Genomic DNA, 17,830 nt, shown 5'->3' with positions numbered 1-17,830 from the left:
TGCTTTCTTTTAACTATGCTCGCTGCAAAACTTCACCTGTGACGATGTAAAGATAGGCTATCCCAGTCTGCGTGCTGTAAGTCATTTAGTCTGCAGGAAATTTCACTTGGGGACAGGCAGTAAAAATAAGTATAGAAATATAGAAATAGCCAGTGTTCTTGTCGATGGTGTTGTTTGCTTGAGGAGGTCACATAGATGCATTGAACTTGTAGTACATTTAAAGGGCTGTCCACACCAAGTACAATAACTTTAACTATAAATAGATGAGCATACAAATCGTTGTGTATTAACTGGATGATGATGAGTCCAAACTACAACGACCTTTAACGACCACAGCAGTAAAAAAAGATATTGTTGGGATTACTTTCAGAGTGATTTGATGAACGATAGAAACTGACAGCCAATCAAAATCCATCTGAATTTACAAGGCATCACATTCACAACTTATTAAATGCTTATATTACAAAATAATAGGCTGCAAATTAAACATAAAACCAGAATGGCATTCAGTAGAGCACATACCTCCGCCGAGGCCCAACTGTCCCATTTTGTTATCATACTGTAGATACAAGTCACCAAAATACAGCTGTTCTTTTTCATCAAGATGCATTATTCTTTGAGAACTTAACAAAAATGGATCCGTCCTTTTAATCCCCATAAGTTAATGGTGTATATTCTGGGCCAACACTGGTTGGTTGGTTTCTTTTGTTCCTTACTGACGTCCTCTTTGATGATTACCAGGATAATTGATGTTGACTCGTTTGAAAATATAACATTTGTCTTCAAAAGACGACACTATTCCCAACATAGTGTTGGATTCTCATCTCAAGAATTTCGTGAAGCCGAATCCTTCTGGTTTTCTTTTGTTTCTCAGTAACAGATCATCAATATCCATTTACCTAAGCCGCTGACGCAGCTGAAGCATGCAGTACGTGCTGGGCTCAACTGTCAAAAGAACATTATCGTTCATCTTTGTTGACGCTCACATTGTTATCACAATACTTACTGTTATAGTTATTGTTCTTGGTTTGGATGGCCCTTAACTCTGGAATTTGTGTGAGATTACCAAACACTGTTTACTATGAGAGTAAGTTTGCGTCGATGTCATTTTTTCCCTCAGTGCCACTAAAATGTATGTGCAGTGTAGAGTATAAAAGCCTGTTCATGCTGTATTTTAAATATTGTCAACCTGACCAATGTCATGTGGCTTTGGATGGATATCCTGATTGTCGTTTCATTCAGAAAACCTTGTGCTTAATTAATTCTACAAAGCAGCTTAGATAATATCTTTTTTATATAACTTCTCTTCTCTTTAGTCTTCAGCAGTCTGTAAAAGTGAATTCAGAAAGATTTCAGATACCAACATACAGTAGTACATTTAATGAGAAAAGACCTAATCAGACAAAATAAGTTAAACACCTGTGCGCGGCTGGACCAGGGCAGAGCTTTATGTTAAATGTGAATTACTCGTGTGTCTGTGTGAAAACAAGTTGTGAAGTGGGCATAAAGTAGTTTTGGTCCTTTTGTGACTGCAGGTGATAAGTTAATCGTTCTGAAGGCAAACGCTGGCGTGACTCTTTGCTGAGCCTTTGCAGTTGTTATCGCAAATATCCACAGCAACATCAGGCAGGAGTGCAGGCAGTCAGTAGTGCTGAACAGTATGAACAGGTGCATTTGTTCAGATTCTCTTCATATAGACAGATGACTCGTTTTCCCTGTGTATTATTAAGATTCTTCAAAAGAGGACACATCATGCTCATTTTCACGGTCATATTTTTTCTTTGCTTGAAAATGTTTACATGCTTCTGACGAGTGGATATTCCTTTTTTATATACCTAAAACTCAAATCTGACTAGTTGTTAAACGAACTGTAGCTATCTCAAATGTAATTGTTACTAGTCCAGGTATGATATTTAAAGAACAGTTGTAGAAATACAATGAGCACTGCCACTAGTAACGCCGCAGGTTCATCACAGGGCTGCAATCAACCCCTTTATGATTGTTAACATTGAGAGCAGACTGAAGCCTCGGCTTTCAGAGAGCACTTCAACGTACGCTCACCTCAAGTTTGGAACTTTGGCTATGTTTAACATGTGGCCTTAAAACAGTATATTAATGAGAGGAATCACAGAAAGCATGTTCCTATAAAGTCTTGCCTTTTGCATATGTACCAGAACATATTGGTCATGTTAGAACAGTCATTTTATTTGGCACGCTTCTATCATGCTACTGTCACATTTTTTTTGATAGCAGGCATTTTGACATATGGAAGCAGGAAAACAGCTGTAATTCACAGCATTTATAACAGCTTTATCTCATTTAGTTTGGGCCTTTTGTGACAAAAGGCTGTAACCACATCATGTCATATAATCTGAGAAAGCTGTTTAGGTGATTGTGTTAGTAAGGAGTAGTGTTTCAGACAACTACACATAAGTCCAATGTTCACTCTCTTTTTAGCTTTGTTGTAGTCGTCACCAACTCCTGATGTAACAGTCTGTCTGTTGAGCAGCTAAATGCTTTGGTGTTTACTGGCTAGTTGCTTAATTTGTCAGTCTGCCATTTGCTGGTGGGCACGTAACATATAATCGCTTTCTGTGAACTTTTTAGCTGGGCAGAGCTCCCTTCTGTGGCTTGAAACAAGGTTGTTGAGAGCAGGCAGAATGGATCAGAAGTTGTGTGTCATTAAACTAAAACATTTGCTAAAAGACGCTAAAATGCTCCGTGGAGTGAATGGGAAGTGCTGACTGGAGTGATATTTCTCTGTGACACCTATCACATTAGATATGGTTATTTGGTATATTGTTGATAAAGAAATAAAAAAATAAAATAAAAAATGACTATAGCAGTTTAATGGTATTAATTACCTAGGATTTGTCTGTACAAGTTCTAATGTATTTCATGGAAACAGTCTTTGTTTCTTAAAAGCTGAAGAACTCTAGTACAGTATGGCTGCTGGTCATGCATCACATTATTTGCCCGGTCCCTGTGGCCTCTCTTTCTGTTTCAGTCGACTCACTCTTATGTTTTTCTTTCTAAGCAGTGCTCTCTGAATGAGAGCAACAAGCGCTTATAAACCCGTTTAAATGCAAGTGCCTGAACCCATAAACACTGACCCATACACAAATAGAAGAGTCACCATAGTGAGTCTCCTGCAGCCGCCCCAAATAACTACAATTAATGTCATTATTTAATTTTTATGATGTCAGCGGGGTGCATGCCAGTGCCTTCTGGCATTTACATATGAGAATATAAACGTGGAATTAAATGTAAATCAACTTGGAGGGGAGCTATTCCCCGGGATGCAGTGAGGGATTCAATTCACACACTCAGAGAGAGAGGACTGCAGGTCAGGAGGCCAAGACATCAACCCACACATCTACCCGAGAGCATGTATGAATACACACATTCATATGCCAATGCATCACACGCCCATATGCACATCCAGTCAAGCGTATATTTTTATTTCACACATCAAGCCAGTCATTATTGTGCTTCACATACATACTGTACATACAGAGCATACAATAAATATGTAAAGCAATCTATGTCCTGTATTCCTGTGTAACTGGACTGTGACCAAGGCACTCGCATCTATAATGGCGTTACAGTGTGTGCATGTGTGTGCTCTGGTACTTGTAATTGGCATTTGAATGTTCGTCTTCCTGATTATGTGTGAATTTAAGTGTAAAGATTCAAACTATTTCTGTAGGGTTAGCTGGATGTGAAGCTGGATCGTTAAAGCATGAACTCACTGATCTCTGTGGGTAGAATGATTTAAGAATGTTGCTCTGCTTGTGACCACACCCAGTGTAATTGCACAACGCTGCAGTGCTGTATTGCTTTTAAGATGTTTAGCCTTTTGGACTGCTACAAAAGGAGGAATTTGAGCCTTTCATCCATTCAGCAACCATCATGGCTACATGTTGAGGCCACAGCTGAAGTGCCTGAAGCTGCGCATTCTCTCATGTCACTAAATTTCTGGCTAAGACGAGGACAGCGCCTACACACTTGCTCCATGCCACAGAAGTTTAATAAAGCCAACGGCTCAATCTCACATGGATCTTCATCGTGTCACATTGTTTGAAAATGTTTAAAACCACATCCATATTAAAACACCATGCAATAGGCTGACAAGCTCTTCAGTATGATGGCAGCTGTGATAAATCCCAACTGTCAAGAGTGATAAACATCCAAAACAATTAGATAATCAGAAAAGCACAGAGAAACAAGCTATTGATGTTCACATTTGAACCAATACTGGTACCTGGAATTCAGTACCAGTACCCAATGGTACCTTTTTTTGGTACTGCCCTCACTCTGCAATAACAACAATGTCATTAAAGTTTAAAAAACAAGTGTTTTTATTCTTTGAATAAGCTATTCAAAGACCTGGAAGCAGCTGGAGAAACTGTTTTTACTCTACGCACTTTACTCAACCTGGATACCTGCACTAAACTAACTAACTAATGAAGAACAGCATATAGAAAATATTAATTACTGCCAAAAGAAACCATTATAACAAGCAGTAATGGTCAACAAGACTTTGTAGCAGCGTCTACTCTGCCTGATACAAAGAAGAAGGAACACTGGCATTGTCTGTTATGTTATTGTTGCAGTGCTTGCACACTGCAATGTTTCCCTGTAAATAGTATGCAATCAATGTATTATTGGTTACATACCAAGAGTTTCAGACATGCTAAAAAACCTCACATGTTGTTTTAGCATACTGCAGACCATGTTCTAACAAATGTTAGAATTACTATATGTGTGTTTTTGAGCCAGCAGATTTGGTCATATTTTCAGAAGACCCATGATCAATTCACATTTGAAGCAAACTTCATGAATGTTTTTGTAACAAAGTAGTTTGTGTTCCACTCATTCCACCACAGAAACATGAGAGCTGTAGAAATCATTGGAACTCAAGACTGCCATGATACGCTGTACATGTTCTTTACAAGTGGATGTAAACTTGGACTGAAACGAGTTGTAGCGTGACGTCTGTTTTGCACAACATGATTGGTTGATGCCTTCATTCGTGGTGCCAAAGCTCAGAAAAATCAACCGGAAAAAAAGGATGTTGCTTTTTCAGCACGTAATATCCGCTTTCCGATCGAAAGTGCTCATGACAAAAACAACAGTTTTGGAAAAAAAAAAAATATTGACGTGCAAATTAATGACACAAAAAACCCAAATGCCTTTAGCCTTGTTTTATTGGGGATATTCATATTCACACATTGAAATAATGGGCTGTCAGACAAATGGGTCTGTGGTGACAATTGTGACATTTTTCTTACTATTTGGATGTTGACATATAGATCTACTATTTGTTTTTGTACTAAATCCTACATTTTCCTATCAGTCCTTCCCTACAGTCAGTATGTGTTTGATTGTACTGCTAGCTTTGTGACCCATGCCTGTCCCAATATCACATGTTTGCTTTTGTGGTGACAATATAACCTGAGTGTCAAAGTGTCTTGAGCAATCAGCTTGTCAGTCATAGCACTGTCCGTGAGTAGGCATGAGTTTGGATTAAAAATGACCCCTAGGTTAACATTACAGGTAAGATGTGTGTGAGCGTGGGACTTGTCCTTGTGCCTGCAGATATTTCTGTACCACAGTAACTGCATATCTTTATCTATCTCTATGCAATTTAATTTGTCTGTACAAAGAATGTTTTTGTATCTGGTCTTGTTGCAGGTAGCTGCTGTCCTTGAAGCCAAACCCTTGAAAGAAATGTTTAAATGGCATCAATAAGTCCCAATTATTGCAGCAAATGCAAAAAGCTAAAGCATGTGAACTGAATGACAACGCTGGAAAATAACCAAAAACAGAATTCAATCAAACTCTTATTGATAACTGGGTGCACCTGTGAATACCCTCCAAACGTGTTCATATCCTTCAAACAACATCTTTCTGTGGTGCTTTTTACCCATTTTCTCTCTTCTCTTTAGCACTCACCCACAAAGCTTTATGACACTCTGTAGTTCATCAAAAGCTTTTTTTATGGTATAAATTATCTATATATTTATAGCATTGAATGATGTGTCCTCTCTTCTCTTCGTCTCTGTTTGTTCACAGCACAAAGACCCCTAAGCAGGCTGTATTTGCAGGCAGCATGCAGCTGCTGGCTGGCATCAAGCTGTGCACAGGCAGAGTTCTCACCAACCATCCCCATTATGAAGATAAAGACCTGCGGGAGAGGACCAAACAGGTACTGTAGGCTGCAGTATACTGTCGAACATACACAAGGGTGTGGACACTACCAGAGGGGCTGCAAAATAACACAAAAAGAATAAATTGAGAAATTTCCATTTAAGTAAATAGATGGCAATTACAATGTCAGCTATGCAAGTGAGTCATGTGGATTTGAATGCTAGTGAGAATCATGCAGGGTTGGGAGTTATCACTGTGTGTTCAGACAGAATGGGAGGCCAACTTTAGAGGTGCACGATTGCATACAAACTCAATGAAGAACCAGTTTAACGCAAATTGGCCCAAGTCGACAGGAACTGATGCGGACATTTGGTTTACAAATTTCCCTGATAAATGTTCAGAGGTGACAGGAATGAGAAGAGAATGGAGGAAAATAACCAAGAGCACTGGAGTCTCTGGTCAGTTCTGAGTATAGTGAACTGAACGTGATTACACACATATACACAAACACCATAACAGTCCCACGTACATGGTTGGTGTGTCCGTTGCTAGCTAGCTTTCAGCTTTAGCTCTGTGAAGTTAGTGTATTGGCTGTTAGAGGCGAACATAAATGGCCCAGCGTTCAAAGTCGGCCAAATGACACAAGAAAAGTCACTTACTTTTCCAAGACATCCTCATACATACAACACTGAATAGGTCGCTTGTTAGCGTGTCCTAAAATGACATACACTACTCACAATGAGTTAGAGATATTCCAATATTTGAGTGTTTCACTTGATTGTTTATTCTGTGAGATATCTGAATTTTTATTTTGTGTTTTGTGAATATTTTTGGTCCCCAAAAATAATGCGACACATTTCATTTGACTTTTATTGCATTTCCATGCACATGCATATATGCACTCATATCCCAGTATCCCTAACTAATTTTGAGTCTTGTATATCACCATTCCCAACACAACGTGGCTGTTTGCAGGTCGCAGTTTGGTTAGGTTTTGGCAATCTGTCACAACCTGTGACACAAACCTGCAATCCGAAAGGTATTTTTTTGAAGAGGAAAGGATTTTTCTGTCAATATGGAATATTTTAGGTGGAGTTGTGAAGCCAATATCTCTAAAATAAGTAACCAGAAAGAAGTGTGGACCACCCTTCTGTTGTAAAATGTTACGTCGTGTCCTAAGACTGCAGTGTTTTTCCAAGTTTGAATGGTCTGACAGTAAGCCATTGTTCAACTCTAATTCCAGTGCCCTGTCCGTATTTGAGCGTGTCAGAATAGCTTAAAATGTGGGGGGAACCATATCTGTGTACAGATTTTGGAAAAGCCAGAGCAGATAATAAATTAACAACACCCAAAAAACTTAGACAAAACTTGTTAAGGAAGTTCACTGGTGACCAAATACACCCATTACATTGGTAAAAAGTCATTTCATGAGTGTTGATGCCCTCTACGTTGTCTTTACATTGATTCAGTTTAGGTGTTGTGGATATAAACGGCCTCAGTGCTGCACCTGGAACCCTGACCTGTCACTGCTTAAAGTAGCTAATATCTTCACAGGTGAATGAATTAATGTTATGAGGCTCAGCTATGTTTTTATCAACTGTAAGGATGTGATAAAGGCCAGTTTGGAAGCTAATTAAGGAAGCTAATTAATACGAATAATCACTGGCAAATTATGATTGACATAGCAGAATACCAGCTTTTGTAGTGTAATGTAGGTGAGCAAACACTGTTAGCTGTGTCACAGTTAGCTACAGTGGCTAACAATAGCCCATAATGACCATTGAGCTAAATGTGACCGTTGTCTTATTTGCCAACTGAAGTTCTTCGACTGAACACTGGACATGCTGTGGGTAGGTATTAACAGCATGCAGCTAAGTCTGGTATTTGATTCCTACACATTCAGCTAACATTATATAGCAGCCAAAAAGCTTACTGTCAGCAACTGTTCGGCTTCTAGACTGTAGTCGCACAGGGGAGATGTTTGCCAGGGCTAACTGCCTTCATTTTTTTCAGCAAGTGGGGAAATAACAGATGAGACGAATGTAAATGTTTCCATTGGCTAATAAACGTGTGAACAGTTTTTTCTATTACACCGCTTTTTTTAAAAAAAGATGCTCACTATGTGTAGGCCGCTGTATTAAGTTACTGCTGAACATTTCTTACTGCTGCAGCTTCACATTAAAAGCACTGAACTGGTGAAACACCAGTAGACTTTTATTTGGAAGTAGGTTACTCACAGGAAACGACAGTGGATCGATTTTAAATAAGTCAGGAAGTAGTTTTATACTCTAGTTTTGTACATGGGAGTAATTAGAACAAGGAGCAGCCACAGCTGTTAGATGAGGCGACAGGCTGCTCACCTCCAGCTTCTCAGCGAGGTAGCCAACTGCTTTTCCCTCATTAACTTCTTTTTGGTCAACTCTCCTTACTCCTGTCACAGGAGAGGTAAAATGTGCTGCTGCTACTCTGCTGCAGATGCTGCATGGAGCAGACACCTTCAGTTTAAAATGGTAGCTTCCATGATCTAAGTATTGATTTAAACATTCAGCTCATTATGTTCTGCAGTGTAGAATTTGACATGTGTATTTCTACTGGATGTTGTGTAAGGTTTCCTTTTGGGTCATCTACAATGTATGATTTAATTATTTTTCTCTATTTTGTTTGTTAGTTAATAAGCAAATAGTTTGTTCTTATTTGAATCAAGTGTTTTGTTTGTTTTTAGCTTAGAAGGCCTATCAGATCGGTTCTGGTGGTAAGCTGCTTTTTGTGCTTATTATCTGAAGGATTCTTGGAGTGTGATTGGTCCTGATCTCTTAATCTTCCACTCAAGTGTCTCTTATTCATGTCACAGCTTCATCCATTTGCCATAAATTTTAAGCTGATGTTTTTGGGGTGTAGTTAAATAGAAGGAAGCATGTCCATTTCTGGTAAAGATGGTCAATAAAAGTCTTTATTAGAGAACCATCTGGGAGGATGATTTGGTGTTATCTCCGATGATTAAGTAATACTCAGAGGAGCACGGTCTGAGATTACGATATTGTGGATTGTTGAGTCAGTGCCAGTTGAAAATGCCAGTTTTAACTGGTGTTTTGCAAGAGGGCAGACTGGCACCTTAAGGTATACAGTGGTATTACAACACAGGACTGACAGAGGCTAGCTGGTTAGCATGCTAACTTCAGGAGAGGGCATAATACATGGACATCTTTGATATAACGTCAAACCTCATGTTTTATCACAGTCTTTTGATATTTGTTGTTAACTTTTGTATGTTTATACTGAACAAAATCATACATATAGCTTCTGAAGTCTAATTCATTCTCCGCTTTCACTGTGACTTCGAGGGCCTCGTTTTAATCGCACAAGAGCAACAAATGCAAAGCCGCAGGTCTTGGATTCACAGACTTTTTGGGCATCCCCAAACACACCTGCTGTTTTGGTTCATGTATATGCACTGACACAACAGCAAAAGGGCTGGCTAAATACTGATCAGAGGGTGTGGTGATGATAATAAGCTCGCTGTCAGTCACATCACTGGTCTCATGCTCTGAAGTGAAGTATGATGTGAACACAACACCAAGAAAAACACATGAAACGCCTCTTCTACTCAGAGGGAAGGCAGAATACGCAGTTACAGTCAGCCCGTGTGTGTGTAGAGGTGTGTGTGGTTACTCTGTAGCAGTCTGGTGTTATTTGCACATGATTTGATAAAGGTAATCACAGTGGACAGCTGTGCGTAATGGCACTGCACTCTGGTGCTGCACTTCTCAAACCTGAGGCTGCAGTTTTGTCAACATGTGTGTCCTGGTGCCTTCAGAGCATTATGAGCTGAAGGTGAAGCTTTTCATATAGTATAAAGCAGCTGTGGACAACAGATACCAGTATGAATCTATAAATACAGACTGATTCATCAGTGTTCCTGCTTCATTATAGGCCAAATTAAATGCAACTACTAGTAATAAATTAAAATGGTTTATTAGCATTTTAAGCATTTTTAAGCATTAGCTTGTCCGTCATTGCTGCTCAGTTTGCTCTTGGTAATAAAATCACAGGATTGGCCGCCGGGGGATGTCTTTTTCAGTGCAAAGTCTCATTACCTGACCTGAGCCACCAACCCAAAGTGTAGTTATTTGATGACCTGAGAATTCGATTTTTTCATCCATGATTTGGTTTCCATAACAGCAGGTGAGCTGTGAGGAAAGCTTGTAGTCAGTGACGCAGCCTATCAAAACAATCAAAACCGACATGGTCCTGAATGACGTCGTAACAACCAGGTGCACTCATAAGCTTTTGTGAAACAACGGCATAAGAAGGCCTACATTTAATAGGAGATGGTTGCATCACCATCAGTGCATTTACAGGAGGGATTTAATACCAGAGGACATCTCTCTCTTTGTGTTTGTGGAGCATCTGCAATTGCCAGTAGACAGGAGGGAAAGAGCGAGAGGAGATTGTTCACTAGGTAATGACATTTTTCTGTTGGATGGATGGAAAATTAAGAATAAAAAACGATCAATAAAATAGGTCGCCAAATATGCTTTGGCAGCTGTTAGTATATCTGGGTAAGTAAAGTCTATGTGTGAGAAGTAATTTCCAGTTGTTTTCACGTGTAATGTTCCTCTGTTGCCATGTTGGTTATTATCGTTGCTTTCAGTTCACTTGTCTACATTTTCTAACTACTTACCTTGAGTTTGAGTGCAGGTACTTCAGAGCACAAGTATAGTGGATATTTAGTTCATTCAGTTTTTAAAGGTGTTTGAATTCCTCCTTATTCTCGAGACTGAAACAGTTGTGATATTCAGTAACTAATACATTTTAAAGAGGTTTTAAATAAGTGAAATGCCTTTTATCCTTGCCTTTACAAAACCAAACACCCAAGAGCAAATGTATAAGGAATGGATTAAAGTGTGTTTATCCTCTCTAAAGTGAAAGTTATTCACAAAGCTTTCTACTTGATCCACTCCATTTGTTTGTTGTTTTGTGTGTGCTAATGAGTAAATGTAAAAAATGGCATGGAAGATAAACAGTGTTAGAGTACATACATCCACAGGAAGTAGATGTATGTACTCCGACGCTAAATTAATCTGACTGCTTTGGCTGATATTTAACCTGAAAGTATATGTTTACATATACAACTTTACCCAGTGGTGCAGGTGTACGGCATATAACTACTTATTTTTCATTCAGCATTGCTTTACCAACTTCTAAATCCCCTCTGCTGCGCATCTTCGTTACATTGTTTGAGGGAATTATAGGTAACTGCATACTTGTGGACCGTCACTAATGCTAATAGCTCCTCAGGGATTTAAGCTGTTATTTTTTTAATGTTTACAATCTAACCCGTGACAACACATTAGTTATGGTTGTAAGGACTATGGCTGTTGGTAGCTGTTGTTGATTTTGTTCAAATCTGCCAAATTGTAATTTTATGGGTTATTGTTCTTCAGAAAATGGGGCTAAACTAGCTCATATGTGTATGTACTATACTGTACACGTCGGCGTGGATTTCGTCACGGGTCTGCCGCCCTCTGAAGGCAACGCTATACGCTCTATCGTGGAAAGATTCTCTAAAGCTGTACATGTTGTCCCCCTGCCTAAACTCCCGTCTGCTTTAGAGACTGCTAACCCGCTAGTCCTCCATGTCTCCAAGCTTCATGGGATCCCTATGGACATTGTGTCAGACAGGGGGCCACAGTTTATTTCCCAGGTGTGGAAGGCTTTTTGCCAGGCAATCGGTGCATCGGTCAGCCTCTCCTCAGGATATCACCCTCAGACCAACGGGCAGGCGGAGCAGGCGAACCAGGACTTGGAGTCCTGGTAGAGCCCTCCTTTCATGTTTCGCTTCTTAAGGCTGGGTCTTCCAGCCCGATGAGCCCTCCAGCGCCTCTCCCTTGTGCTTCCTGCTCCTCTGGCTCACCTGAGGTCCCTCACGCTGCCACTGGACAACCCAGCCTGCCTGCCCTCCTCGTCCACTACTTCCTCTAAGAACTCTGTCCTGAAATAAATCCCTTTAAACCTGACTGCCAGACTCTGGTCTCTGCATTTTGGGTCTGGATAAAAACTCCACCGTAACAGGAACTTAGCTTAGCTTAATTAGCTACTGTAGCTAGCTACAACTGTTACCAGATTTTATCTGCTGGTCACAGCTGTCTTTTCAGCTGGCAAAATCAGTGATGACTATTATTTTATTATATTGTCTCAATACAATGTGCCAATCAATTCCATATATTAAAATTGTGTAATGAAACAGTGTTTGTAATTATAGTTTGTGTTATAGAGCTGGCTAGCAGTATCCATTGATTTGGCTATGTGACCATGGTGGATTGGGTGGAGTGTGGTAGGGATTTGGGGTTTGACTCACTCAGACCACTGGAGTGGTGTTTCCTGACCGACACCTGGCTGCTCTGACTGCTGAGGTTGCCATGATATCCACTCCCTCTCCTTTCTGCTCCTGTCTCTATACTCATGGAGTCACTGAAACCCTGAAACTACAAATTTTCACTCATGTTGAAACATTTTTTTTTAAGATCTATTCTGTCTCCTCCTAAATCTGAGGTGCCCAGAGCAAAAAATTCATGTTTTTTTTATTCTCATATTTCTAATGACTTAGTTGCATCCACGCTGCCTCTAAATATCTCTTTTGATTAAAAACAATGCGACTGAACGGGATCATTCGCCCTTTTTATGCCTCCGGTGACAGCCGTGGCTGGAGGGATGTTTTCTGGTTTTCTGTCCGTCCAGCCCATTCTCATGAGTGCAACTTCTCAGGAATGCCTAGAGGATATTTTTTCTAATTTGGCACATTTGGTTTGTGGACAGCATTTCATCTTAAATCTGTTATTTATATTCTTCACTTTAATAAAACAAGCCGACTTATTAATTCTTCAGTGTCTATAATTCATATTTCGCGACAAATCTTTTAGAACTGAAAAGTCAGACCTAAAATGAGTGAACTTTGTCACCTGTATCTAACATCAAACCCAGTGACCTGACTGTACATTTACACTCACAGAAAGAACAAAGCAAAGCTCCTTTGCCATAGTAACAACGACAAGTGTTCAAGGATATAATAACATTTCTGTTATAACTTACATTATCACAAATGTGTTCAAACCCAGAAGAATCTGTAATTTGTTCAAGGTAACGGTGCATTTCATTTAGTCGCCTGTTGCTGTAACTTCTGTGAGAGAGTCAGAGACTGAGGAGGGAAGTCAGCGAACAAGGCTAAGGGTCTTATTTAAACATCTATAATCCTTGGTTTAAAGCGCATGGTACAAATGCGTGTAGCGCATGTCCAAGTTTTGCTAGTTAGAGAGTGGATAATCTGATTATAAACAAAAGGGGCTGTATTTAGACTCTGAATAAGTCATGGGTGTGTTCTACATGTATTATAAATTAAACCAATCAAGTTGTCATCTCCCATTCCCTTTAAGATTCACTTTGCTGGCACTTAGCCATTAAACAGCAGTGCTCAGCGTCTCATGTATGTGGTCCTCTGCTGCTGGACCCTCTGCCGTCTCACAATCATCTGCACATCAACAAGTCTGTTTGACTGCATATGAGGAAATACACTGATATTTAACAGAAGAGGAGGATGAGTGCCACTGTGTGTGTAATAGTGATGAGCAGATCTCAGTCTGTGGATCAGGTGGGCAGGTCATTAAAATGATCATTCTGATTAGAAGCGGGTAAGATGCAGGTGTGTGAAATACGTCTATAATGAAGAACATATTAATGATGTTACCTGCAGCAGTCCTCGAGCAGCAGAAATGATACATGTATCTGCGCATTTGTGCACAAGGGACAGCAGATAAACCTAACTGATTATTTCAAATTGGTTTAGTATTTAATGTTAATTAATGGTCTGTGTTCTTCTACACATCAAAAGGTCACACACTGTCCAAATTCATACAGTAACATAGATTGGCATGAAGCAGCTGTCCTGATAAATCCTGAGATCCTTTCTACAAATATTTATTCCACAAGCTTAAAGTTTAATTCTGTTTCCTCTTCAGCTTTTAGTTTTGCTGATTAAATGTGCCACGATATTTGTCACAGTGACATTACTGCATTCATGAAAAATTAAAAATTACTGAAAACAGCCTCTCTAATCATAAAATCACAGTGTTCGTGCATTGTTAACCCGCTTGTGTAGTCACGTCTTACTTTCTGAATAATCCCTCCTTCAAATAGCAGTAAACAGACTGCGCCTTTGACTTTAGACCAGCTTTTTGTTGGTCTATGGTGCTGTCGCTTTCTGCTGCCTCAAGATAGCAATCCACTATCAGTGTGCCTGACCACACCACGTTAAGACCAACACGCCCAGGGGGGCACAGGTGGGCACAAGTACATTTGCTATTTACACAACGTTGGCGCTGGTTTTGAAAATGACAACTGTGTCGGACTGAAACTAGCAACGACCCTTGCACTGTGTGGAGCTTAGCGACGGGCGTAAGATGGAGCCCTAAATGAACATTTCTGCCTGAGTCACGTCGATGGATTTTTCATCCGTAATGGTAGTTCCATAACAATGAAGACCAAAACCCCCATGATCTCATTGTATTTCTGTCTCCTGTTTTGATTGAGAGACCCTGAAATGCAGAAATTGGATACTGTACATTTGTGTACTAACACATGACATGATTTGATCCTTATTTCCCACATGCCATTTTATTGTACAACTTTGAGATATCATTTTGATGTAGGAATCAAAGTTTGTATTTTCTGCCTTTTTCCAGAACTTGCTGTTGCTCTAATGACAGATATCCGTATCATGCATCTGCAGCTGAAGCCGTGCTGCCTCGCTCATCCATCTCTCTCAGCTCTGTGCTAATGTCCTGCGTGAGGGACCAGGAAATTGTCTGTAGATGGGGGCCACTGACCTCCAGTGATTGTGTGAATGAATACAGGATCCGGAGATGCACTGAGTACAATATGAATCCATTAAGTTGCACTGAATAGTAACACAAGAAAACTAGAGCCTGAAAAGGCTGAAGCTCTGGTAAAGGAGAGCTGAATGGTGGTGCTCACACTTAAGTGCATCTAAGTAATGTGTGTGAGAAATGCTTTAGAAGAGCAGTGCTTATTGTTTTCTGTTAATGGTGGATGAAAAAGGTTTTCACTGACATTGATGGAGAAAAGCACTTTCAAACCTACTGAGTAAATTTAATATTTCCATTTGATTCTGTTTATTTTACAAATGGAATGATTTGTTACAGTAAATGGCATAAAATGTTTCTAAACCCAAATGTTCTTTCTTCTTTTTGCATCATGTCTTCATTGAAGTTATCCTCCCTTCACTGTTCATTGTTATTACATGTTCAGCCAGAAGACTTAAATAACTGTTACTCTGATATCGCTTTTCTAAAATTTCTAAGACTACTAAAATGGAACAAAATGATAACAAATAACAATCAAACTCTAGAATGGATACTAAGAATTTGAAATACAGAAGTTAACATCCGAAACGCTAATTACAAAAAACTGAGTCTGGTTCAAACATGCTGTCAACACAATCACAAAGGACTGATGGAAAAAAACATTGCGCAACTTAGCTTTACTATTACTCCTTTATTTCTGCTTCTGCATTGGGTGTGTGTCTGAGCAGAAAGTAATGTGTGGGTCATCTCTTGGGTAGCCGTGCCTGTGTTTTGCCTCCCAGTGGGAAGTCAGCCATGCTGAGCTGCTGGCGAGGCCTGGGCTTAGCGTGGAGCTCATTAATGATCCACGACACTGGTGCAGACCTTCTGGGCTGTGAGAGCGTGCATGTGTGGTATTGAGGAGGAAAACTGTGCAAATGCATTTTCAAACATTTGTAAGAACCTTAATGATGTTTTCAATTCTTTTCTGGGCTTGTTAGTACAAAATAATTCATTAGTGGACAAAGACCACAGTTATTCTTGTTACCTACATGTTTTTTTCCTTCCTTTTTGAATTAATTCACCATACCCAGCAGGCATGCATTCTTAATGTTCAGCCCAAAGGTCATTAGTGTAAAAAGGAGTCACAAATGTACTGTTTGATTTTTAAAAAAAGACTGCTTCAAATCCAAAAACAGTTGGTCACTATGTTTCTAGCAAACGTTACTTAAACAAGATGAAATATTGCATTTGTTGGGGACTATTTTCAGCTGCAGATGAATCCACATCTGGTGCTCTAGCAGCAGGACGGTGTTTGTCTTCCTGATTGATGTGTTTTTAATAGTTTTCTGGACATCAGTGAAGCTCTACGTCACAGAGAAAGAACTTCTAGCAAGCTTTGATAAACACAGAATCAACTTGTCATTGGTTTGGGTCTTCGTGCAGTTTGTTGATAATAATCACCAGATTTAATATGTCAGTATTTCGAAACACAGAAAGGGCCGACTAGTTGTAGCGGTGCAGGACACACCCGAGAAATTGGGGTCGCTGAGCTCACAGATGGCATTGACACTGGCCAATGGCTGAATGTTGGCCTGTTGTGTCAACAGTTTTAAAATCTATACATCTTAATTTTTAGCCAGGCTAGGTACGGTTGCTTAACATCAGCACATTAAAATTGTCATTGTCAGTGTTAGCATTTAGCTCAAAGCACCACTGTGTACATACAGCCTTACAGAGCAGCTGGCAGGACTTTATACTCAGCATTGATTAGAGTCTGTCATTTCTCGACCAAGTTGATATCTGGAAATGATTTAAACTGTAACAGTCAGTTAAATATGACTATCCTTTAGGATTCTATTGAAGTGATGCAAGAAAAAGACAATGATAGCTCTGACAATCCTCAGTCTTCGGCATGGAAGACTACACTCCGCGGATGAGAGTCTTACTGACAGTAATGCAGTGGAAAGAGCAAAAATGTAATCCACAAACTGAAGCAGGGAAAATAAAAAAATAAAAAACCTCGTCATCTCTCTTCAATGGAAAAATCTCCACATGACAGCAAAAAAAAAGCAAAGTTCCCACTGGAGGGATGGATTTGTCATCAGATGCTTTCTTTCCGTGCTTAGTCCCGTACCTTTGGTGACTGGCTTTCTGCTATTTCCACATATAGCTCTTCTAAGTGCACCTTAACTGCAAAAATAGCTCAAGTCTTTCTGTAGACTCCCCGAGTTCGTCTTTTGTCTTTTCGATGCTTTTAAAAGCCTTTGTAAACTGACAATTTAACCATCTATGAATGATCATTATCTCGTGTCATCATTGACAGGTGCGATGTCACATCATTTTCACATGTTTAAAGATATTGGGGTTGTTGTCAGAAAGCAGTGCACGTGCTTGTTCCATAATGGGAATTTTTGCTCTGAGTTTTACAAATTAGTTATAGTGCTCTATAAAAGAAATAGGGAGCTGGAGGTTGGCTTGTTACTTCAGTGTTCCTCATTTAAACCAAAACCCTGCGAAACATCGGTCAAAAATTCATTTCTTACATAACCAGTGGGTTGCATTATTTTTCCATTTACGTCTGTTGTTCTGAAAAAGTTTGAATTGATTGCCTACAAATACAAAATGAACCGTAACAGACTTCAGAAATCTGAGATCTGTTGTGTTTAACACTTGTGCTTTTGTTCTCCCTCTGTTTTTTCCACTCATAATTGTTTTCCTTCAGATTTTTCCAGTAAACATTCATAATTGAATCTGAACTAACTTCAGTCAAAACTGTAATTCAGAAGATGTATGTGCCTGGTAATTGAGTTCCAGGAGAG

The 17,830-nt window shown here is 39.6% G+C and overlaps 1 protein-coding gene across 4 annotated transcripts in view; it reads left to right on the top strand.

Moving 5' to 3' along the window:
- Positions 1-17,830, top strand: part of dpy19l3 (dpy-19 like C-mannosyltransferase 3) — a 76,693-nt gene that overhangs the window by 50,926 nt on the left and 7,937 nt on the right. For all 4 annotated transcript variants that reach the window (XM_084349152.1, XM_084349151.1, XM_084349150.1 and 1 more), the window contains one exon: positions 6,079-6,211. In XM_084349152.1, coding sequence (XP_084205278.1) covers positions 6,079-6,211 — 133 coding nt within the window. The remainder of the gene's footprint in view (positions 1-6,078; positions 6,212-17,830) is intronic.

This window comes from Pagrus pagrus (assembly GCF_965226575.1).
Source record: "Pagrus pagrus genome assembly, chromosome: 1".
In the NCBI taxonomy this organism is placed as follows: domain Eukaryota; kingdom Metazoa; phylum Chordata; class Actinopteri; order Spariformes; family Sparidae; genus Pagrus; species Pagrus pagrus.
Note: the sequence above shows the minus strand (reverse complement) of the source record. Positions and strands in the feature narration are given on the sequence as shown.